General features: G+C 36.1%; 1 protein-coding gene across 2 annotated transcripts; it reads left to right on the top strand.

Annotated features, from left to right (window-relative positions):
* Positions 1 to 1,656: 1,656 nt before the first annotated feature.
* On the top strand, positions 1,657 to 7,156 carry LOC149834421 (transcription factor PIF4-like). 2 transcript variants are annotated; one of them, XM_090010125.1, is made up of 9 exons: positions 1,657 to 1,746; positions 2,659 to 2,788; positions 2,913 to 3,870; positions 5,152 to 5,250; positions 5,326 to 5,391; positions 5,670 to 5,735; positions 5,824 to 6,093; positions 6,203 to 6,302; positions 6,772 to 7,156. In XM_090010125.1, the coding sequence occupies exons 1-9, from the start codon at positions 1,689 to 1,691 to the stop codon at positions 6,774 to 6,776; spliced, it is 1,752 nt and encodes a 583-aa protein (XP_089866251.1). In that variant the 5' UTR covers positions 1,657 to 1,688; the 3' UTR covers positions 6,777 to 7,156. The 2 variants fall into 2 exon arrangements, with proteins under 2 accessions (XP_089866251.1, XP_089866250.1); XM_090010124.1 differs by having other exon boundaries at positions 6,769 to 6,892.
* Positions 7,157 to 8,035: the final 879 nt, after the last annotated feature.

The following is an 8,035-nucleotide window of genomic DNA, read 5'->3' as shown; positions in this document are numbered from 1 at the left end:
TTATTTTATTATTTACAAATATATTTGTATATATTACCATATTATACAAAATATTGAAAAATAATGTATTTTCACGTATTTGTCTTTTCAATTCAAGTTCATACTCTTTGTCCATGTGAACAATCCTAACAAGGTGGATTACATTATTAGGAGAGCCAAATAAAGAGTATTTAAGCTTAAGCTTATTTTTTAGGTGAGCCGTGCTAAGCTTTGTTTATGATGAGCTCTTGTTAAAGCGGCAAGCTTGTTCATTTATTAAAAAAATACAAGTTTTTAAATTAAAAATAATAAAATTTAAGTTAGAATGCTTTTGAGCAAGGATCAAAATGTGTGACATAAATGCATCATTTAAAGCTACAATTGTAATTTGAACTCTAGACTTATTGCTTGCAAGCAAAAAATACACTTCAATGTATATAAAATATATTTGTTACTAGTTGATGAGCTTATACTTGTTTTTTTTTATATATTCATAGTGAGAAACTACTCTAAGGATTAGAGGCCTAGTTGCGCTGGCTCTGCATGTCGTACTTACGATCATTGTCCTAACAACATAAAACTTTGTGTGCTTACCTCTTGCCCTCAAAGAGTATTGATTCATTATATTGGTTTCATGAGTTTTTTTTCTGATATTTACATGGAGAAACCACCATCAAGATTAAAGACCTAGCTATGCTAACTCTATCTACCATACTTAATGTCATTGTCCTAGCCACATAAAACTATGTGGACTTACCTTTGCCACCAAGGAGTCGCCAAGCTTTTGATTTATACAAGGAGTGATGCCCATGATATTTGAGTCTAGACCACATGCCTAGCGGCCTAGGTCCCATCTCACTGCTCTAAACCTTTTTTAGACTCTTTGATTAGTTACAACAAGCACTTTACAAGCCCAACACAAGCCAAACCATGAGCTATTAGTTTCCTTAACTCACATCATTCAAAATGCACCTAAAAAGCAGCAAAGTCTTATTTAAGTAGGTCATGAATAGACCTTTACAGATTAATCTCCTTCACTACTATCTTAGTTTAATACAAAAAAATCTTATCCTTTACAAATCAGATTATACGCTTGGTCTTACATGCCAGCATGGCATTTGAGAGGCTTATATATGAGAGAGAGAGAGAGAGAGAGAGAGAGAGAGAGAGTTGATTTCCTATTTTCTTCTTTAAGTTTTGACTTTATAGTTTTCATTTAATCTTAAAATATATTTGGTCTTTTCACCTCTTCATCGTCCCTTTGCCACAGCAATTTGGTAAAACTTGTAACAAAAGAATTATCAAACTTTGGAGAAGGAAGAAATAGTAATTAATAATTTGAAGATTCATAATTGAGATTTTACTATTAGTTTTATGACAACTTTTCTGTTTTTTTTTTCTTTTAATTTGTCTTTAAAGTGGAGCAAAGAGTAATGTGGTAATTTCTCTAACTACCCAAGTTAATTTTCTCTTTTTTTTTCGTTTATTGACATATAGGATCTTTTCAACCCATAAATAGAATTTCCATTTTGTGTGTCATCCTTGACCCACAATAAATTCAAAACATGAAACTCCAATGGATGTGGGTCAGGATTCTGACCATGGTTAACAAACCATTGTTAAGTTGAGTTCATAGTCCAAGACTCCAAGCGAGTAAGATGTTCACCCCTCTTTCCTCGAGTTGCAGGTGCAGGAGCAAACTATGATTGATGTCCCCTGCAGAAGAATTCAAGAGTCTGAACAGTAAAGAGGACATGACTGAGCCAGGTGGGTGTCTCCCCATTTATTTCTATTTGGCTTCCTTTATGTCACAAATTCTTAGAGGTGTCATGAGAGCAATGCATTTTAACAGTCTTCATCTTCTAGGTCGGTGTATGGTTTTCTTCTCCCTTTTCTTGTTCTTTTCTTTTTTCATGAATGTGATTGTGGGTGTTGTACCATTTTGGTACCGTTTATTGCAGAGAATGAATGAGGCTATGACTTTATCCTTCTTTTTGCCATGTGGGCAGTGGCAAATATTAATCCTTCAATTGTTAATTCATGGGATCTTGGTTACTAATTTTCCTTCCTTGGATGTGAGATGCTGTCGCATTGTTACTTTTTTTATCTTCTTCTCATCTGGGTTTTGTATTACTTAATGGGTTTTGAATGGGGTATGTGTAATTATTAGTTATTTTTGTGGAATTTGGTTGGGTGTAATGTTAACTGAGCATCCTTAGCATGTAGATTTTTCTGGAGAGACATTTTCAGCCGTTCTGCCCTGATATGGACTTTTAATTTTCTGCTACTAATCTTGTTTATTATCTTTTTCTGAAAATGTAAGTTTTGATTTTTTACATGTTGCTTATTTATTTTCTTGGTCTTTCGTTGAAGGCTATCTGGATACTGTCGGTGCTTTTTGCAGACCTGTTGCAGTTCTTTTGTTTTCATCTTCTTTACTTTCTGAGTATAGTCAAAGTTCTGGAATTCAATTGCTTATGATATGGAACATTTGTTTTCATTTAATGTTCTTATTTTATCATTTTGGTTTCTGCTACTTTGATTTCCTGTCCTTGCTCAATTATTTATCTGCTTTAGGCTTTTGAAATTCAGCACATCTGCTTAAAATAATAAGGGTACGTCTTTACTCCCATTTGTTGAATCATTCTCTTTTTGCCTTTTATGTTTCTGTATGAGAAGGAGCCAATTCTGAAGTGATGAATCGATGTATTCCGGATTGGATTATGGAAGAGAGAACAGAGTCTTTTTCAGGTTTTACTCAAGCCCTAAAGAGTGATTTGATTTCTGGGCGGCAAAAGAAAAACATGGGGTAAGCACCAGCTCCATTTTTGTGCTTTCCCCCCCGGTTCAGCTCATTTTGCTGCTATGTTTTTCCAATTTATCTTTGAAAATACGTGCACCTTGTCGAGTTCTAATTCTGCTTTGCACGATAGGCAAAATCAGGAGCTTGTGGAATTGATGTGGCAAAATGGTCAAGTTGTCTTGCAAGCGCAAAATCACAAGAAACAATTGGTTGGTTGTCACGAAACGAAGTCTAAATTGAGATTTGAACAAGCAGCAAAGAATGAGTGCACAGATCTGGATAAGGATGAAATTGGGTGTGGACACCGAGATTTGGCTCAAGGGGATGAATCTGCGTCATGGCTCCCTCTTGATGATCCATTTGAAGAATTGTGCTCCAATTTTTTCAACGAAATGCCAATCACGGATACAGTTCAGGCTGACAGACCAAGCAAGGAAGTCCGAGAAGTGGAGAAAACGCTAAAACAGTGTGTTTCTGATTCTTCCAGGGTTGAATGCAAAACCGGGAACCTGTCCAAGCATGCCATAGGCAGATCAGAGCTTATTTGTTCACCATCGTCTAATTCAGATTTTATGGGTGACTCAGTTGGAAACCAAACTTCACCCCTGATGCTGCACCCTAAAGAACAAGTCACCACTGACACAAATACATCCAGTTTGCATCAGGATGTTACCAAGAAGGTCAATTTCTCACATTTTGCTCAGCCAGCAAAGGCTGTGACTAAGAGAAATCCAAATAGTGAAAGACCTGGGGACAGGTCAAAGATCCTGGTGCGTAATTCTCCAGGCGAGCCACCAATTACTGCAGTTGGGCCAAAGAATTGTGATATACATCAAAGTGGGATCAAGCTCAATCCTTCTTTGTTCACTAGTGAATCTACAGATAATGTTCTACCCATGGAGAGTGGTCCACCCCAGGGACTGTTAACCACTAGCGAGAAAGGACAGGCTGTGGCTGACATTCTTGAAAGAACTTCATCTTCAGGTGCATCTGGAAGCAATGCTGTGAAGGCTGGCAGGCAAACCTCTAGCAAGAATTGCCAGAAAAGAAAAATCAGGGATGTTGATGAATCTGATTGCCCAAGTGAGGTCAGTTACTCAGTATTTCTATATGAGTTAAACCATCTGAATTTTTATTAGGTTTGGAGAATCTTGCAAAATTTAGTTTTTTTAGTTACACATACTTCTATTTCTTCCTCTTCTCCTGCATCCTTTCTTCCTCTTTTTTCCTTCTCTTACAAGTTTTCGTTCCCCCAACTTTTTTCTTATTATGTACTGCTACTAGTTCTTATTTAGCAGAAAACTGTGAAAATTGGTTTCAATTTTTCCTAGAAATTTCCTTAATCAGCAAACTAGTTGTAACTAAATTCATGTATTGTTGATTCTGCGAAGGGAAGGAATCTGGGATATCTACAATCATAATGATAAGCAAACATATCCTAACAGTTTACTATGCGATTGATGCCTCTCCTTTATCAATCCCCTACTCACCCTTTTCCCTTGTAAAAGGAAAAGAGAATATGTTAAGTTAGAAGATATTGTTAGTTCTATCTTTGCAAATTGTCACTTAATACGTAGTTTTTTGCAAAAGGAACAGGAACAAAAACCAGATCATAATTGTTTATCCAAAAAAACTGGATCATAATCGTCTGATAGAGAAATTATTTGGACTAGATTTGCAACTTTTAGTGTAGTAGTTGACTTGCTTTACATTTCTTTTGCTAAATTCCTTTTACTTTTCTGGCACTTGCTTTTTTATTTTTCTCTCTCTCTATAGCATATTTCTTTTATTTTTCTTCCTTTTTCCTTTTTCCATTTGGGTGACTGTGTGTACGTGTGCACGCTTGTGTATGCTTACTTTATATGGCACTTTTGTCTGCTCTTTTATTTTTGTTTTTCTCTTTGCAAACTGTTAGGAGGAAATATTTTTCCCTGGTAGAATCCTTAGTTGTTAAGTACTTAATTAACTACTTGGTCACTAACACTGGCAGAGTTTGGAATTTTTACTATTTCCCAAGACAAAAGTGATTTTCTGGTATGATAAATCTAATGGTTTGAAATATACAGAAGAGAATTTTTCTCAGCTTCAGTTGGTTTCTAGGACTCATGTTATGCATTTTCAACATCTTACAATCAGTTAATATCTGTCACCGTACATCACAACTTATTTGTTCTAATTTTCTCATGCCTCTCTTTTTATGCAAATTGTGTATCTTCGAAGCCTGAATTGAAAATTTTCTGTATGAACTACCTTTTCTTGGTCGTTAAAGGAATATGGAAAAGAAAATTGAAATGGATGTGTAGACTTTCATTTGTTGGTTACTAGGATGATTTTTTTGGTGCGGAAATCAGTATGGGAAAACCATGCAGGGCATAGAGTATGAATCTTCTGAAGCCATAAAGCTGCCTACAAAGTCTACCTCATCTCGCAAAAGCCGAGCTGCTGAGGTCCATAATCTTTCAGAGAGGGTATGCTGTATTTATGCTGTCTTATTCTTGCAATTAGCATTTTGGTTCCTTGCTTTATGCTTTTGGCTAATGCAGAGACGCAGGGACCGGATCAATGAGAAGATGAAAGCATTGCAAGAGCTTATACCTCACTGCAACAAGGTGAATCATCCTTTTCTCTTTTCTCTTTTTTTTTCAAGTTCAGATTTACGTGATTGAATCTGTCTAAATTCTTCTGATGGTTGTGGAGTTCTTCTAACTAGGCTCACCTATCTACTGAAATGTGGTAGTTAAATTGGTGGCTTTATTATATTGATAAAATATTGACATTTGTTGTAATAATCATTTTCTAATGCATCTCTTGGATTATCTACAATATCATGACCATTGTTTTAGATTGTTAATTTGCCAAGAGAGTTTTGTCAATTCTTGTTACTCAGTCAGATAAGGCTTCAATGTTGGATGAGGCGATCGAGTATTTGAAATCTCTTCAGCTGCAAGTACAGGCATGTGATCATATACAAGTTCTATTCTCCAATAAGTTACTTTTCTGGCAATGGAATTATTCTTTAAAGATATTTTTCGATTGTGCAGATCATGTGGATGGGTGGAGGAATGGCACCATTTATGTTTCCTGGCGTCCAACACTACCTGTCACCGTTTGCTATGACTCATGCACCTCTACCACCATTTCATGGTGCCTTTCAATTGCCTGAGGTTCCACCAACCCAGCTCCCTGGTTCAAATCAGTTGCCACAGTGCTCCTCATCTTTAAATCCCATGCGTGGTCAACTTCATGATATGAATTTCCAGGAATATTATTCCCGCCAGCTTAGCTATCAACAAATGCACTTAGCATCACAGGTGTGATGTTACAGTTATTTTATTTGACAGTATTGAATGATAAAAGAGCTAAACGATGACTCTTTTCTGTTTTATCTCATTACTGCTCTTCTTTTTGTATTACCAAAAGACGATGCAGCAAAGTCAGAGACTTCATGAAACTTCTGGTGGTAGCAGTGTTGTTCGTGATGCAGGAGTCCAATCTGAAAATCCTCAAATTTGCAGATCAGGTAGTATTGATTTTCCGTATACATGATTGAATTTGAAAAAAAAGGTTGTGTGCTTTCTTAGATTCATAAAAGTGGATGCAGCTGAAACTCCTTTCACCTTTTATTCCTAAAACCACCTTTGCATGGTAAGTATGAAATACGTGTGATACACTCTTGCTTTCATCAACAACTGTGTTTTGCATCATTTTATGAGTTTCGTTAGAAGTGGTTAGATAATCTTTGAAATCTTAATGTGGAATAGCCTTTATAAAAGTTGGGTGTATTGCATGAGTAATTTTGGCTACCAGCCTGCCCTCCATGCTAAAAAGCTGGATAATTATTACTAGATGGGAGGTGGTTATGAGACATTATGTGAATCTTGCATTCAAATCCTCCAATTGTTTACCAGTGTCAATCTTTGAGATGGGTTTTTCATATAACTTAAGGGGAATTGTTTTAGTAATCCCATTACAAATCTCTTATTTAGCAGATTGAAGAATTGTTCCACAAATCTTATGAGCCTGCAGATATTTGCATTGCATCTTACATGTGCAACAAGAGTGTGACATCCACTAGACAATCCGAGGCCAAACAGCTCATGGATGATGGTAGCACAGCTAAAGGAATAACTTATACAGGTGTATTCGGGCTGGTAATTTGTACATATCAGCCAAAATCTTTCACTAAATTCTTTTTTGAATGAGTAGTAGTTGAGCTGTAACTATGATTGTACCTACCTTACTCTTATCTTCTGTTGTATTCGATGTTGATCCAGTTATCGTTTAGACGCACCCCAGCGGGTTTATTGAGCTAAGGGAATGTATATGAATGCACCTGGTTCATAGTATAATAAAATGCTGTAATTTTCTTCCTTCTCTAGTTGCTGTTCTGTTCTTGAAATGACACAAGGTTAATAATTCTTGAAATGTCAGCAGTGCTTTAAATCATTGACATGTATTGATTAAAAGCTTGTTTCCGTAGTTCTGGGAGAAGATACGTGCAAAATTTTGCTTTAAAGAAGCTTCTAAGAAATGTTTATATTAGTGCAAGTAGAAAAGCTTATGGTGAGCTGTCGATATGCATTGATGAGTTCAAAATATTAATTTTAGTTGGTAATTTTATGTTTGTGACTTCAAATTGTCCCTTCCTACGTATTGACAGATTGAGAAATCCATTTACATATCCTGATTTGCATATCCTATATTCAAGGAGTATATCATATATCAAGCAATTGATAGTGTCTGATACAATGAGTTATCTCATTAGTAGAAGCAGTAAAAAAAATGTGTTGGCATATTGAAATAGGTTGTAATTGCAATGTTATCATGATATTTTTCATTCCTTTGCTAAGCAAATCCTGATGTGAGATTCCTTACAGTGGTTATTTTGTAGTCGAGCATTTCTTGTCATGTGGGACTCATCTATTGTTTTTCTGCTGAATCGTTTGCATTGCTCTTGCGCGCGCGCGAGAGAGAGAGAGAGAGAGAGAGAGAGAGAGAGAGAGAGAGCTTTTTGACTTATTAATCAACGGATGATCTGTTGCTTTGGTTGGTTTAGACTGGGTGAGCCCGGGGACTATGATAAATGTGAAATTGGGACGACCAATGAAAGTGGGAACAAGAGAAAAGTAAAATTGTGTTCAAATAATGGTTGCTTAACTATCTAAAACGGAACTATCTGTTTGTGATTAGTTGGTAAAATCACAAGCCACATGTAACTGTTCCCTTCTGCTTTTTCTTTAGAGACTCCACAAT

Source organism: Nuphar pumila, chromosome 6, assembly GCF_984573655.1.
Source record: "Nuphar pumila chromosome 6, dmNupPumi1.hap1.1, whole genome shotgun sequence".
Taxonomy (NCBI): domain Eukaryota; kingdom Viridiplantae; phylum Streptophyta; class Magnoliopsida; order Nymphaeales; family Nymphaeaceae; genus Nuphar; species Nuphar pumila.
This window is presented reverse-complemented; position numbering and strand designations above follow the sequence as displayed.

Coding starts and splice junctions, on each gene's coding strand:
- LOC149834421 (XM_090010124.1), top strand. CDS start 1,689: ATGTCCCCTGCAGAAGAATTCAAGAGTCTGAACAGTAAAGAGGACATG. Junction 5,251..5,325: donor TCCATAATCTTTCAGAGAGG/GTATGCTGTATT, acceptor TGGCTAATGCAG/AGACGCAGGGACCGGATCAA. Junction 5,736..5,823: donor CTCTTCAGCTGCAAGTACAG/GCATGTGATCAT, acceptor TCGATTGTGCAG/ATCATGTGGATGGGTGGAGG.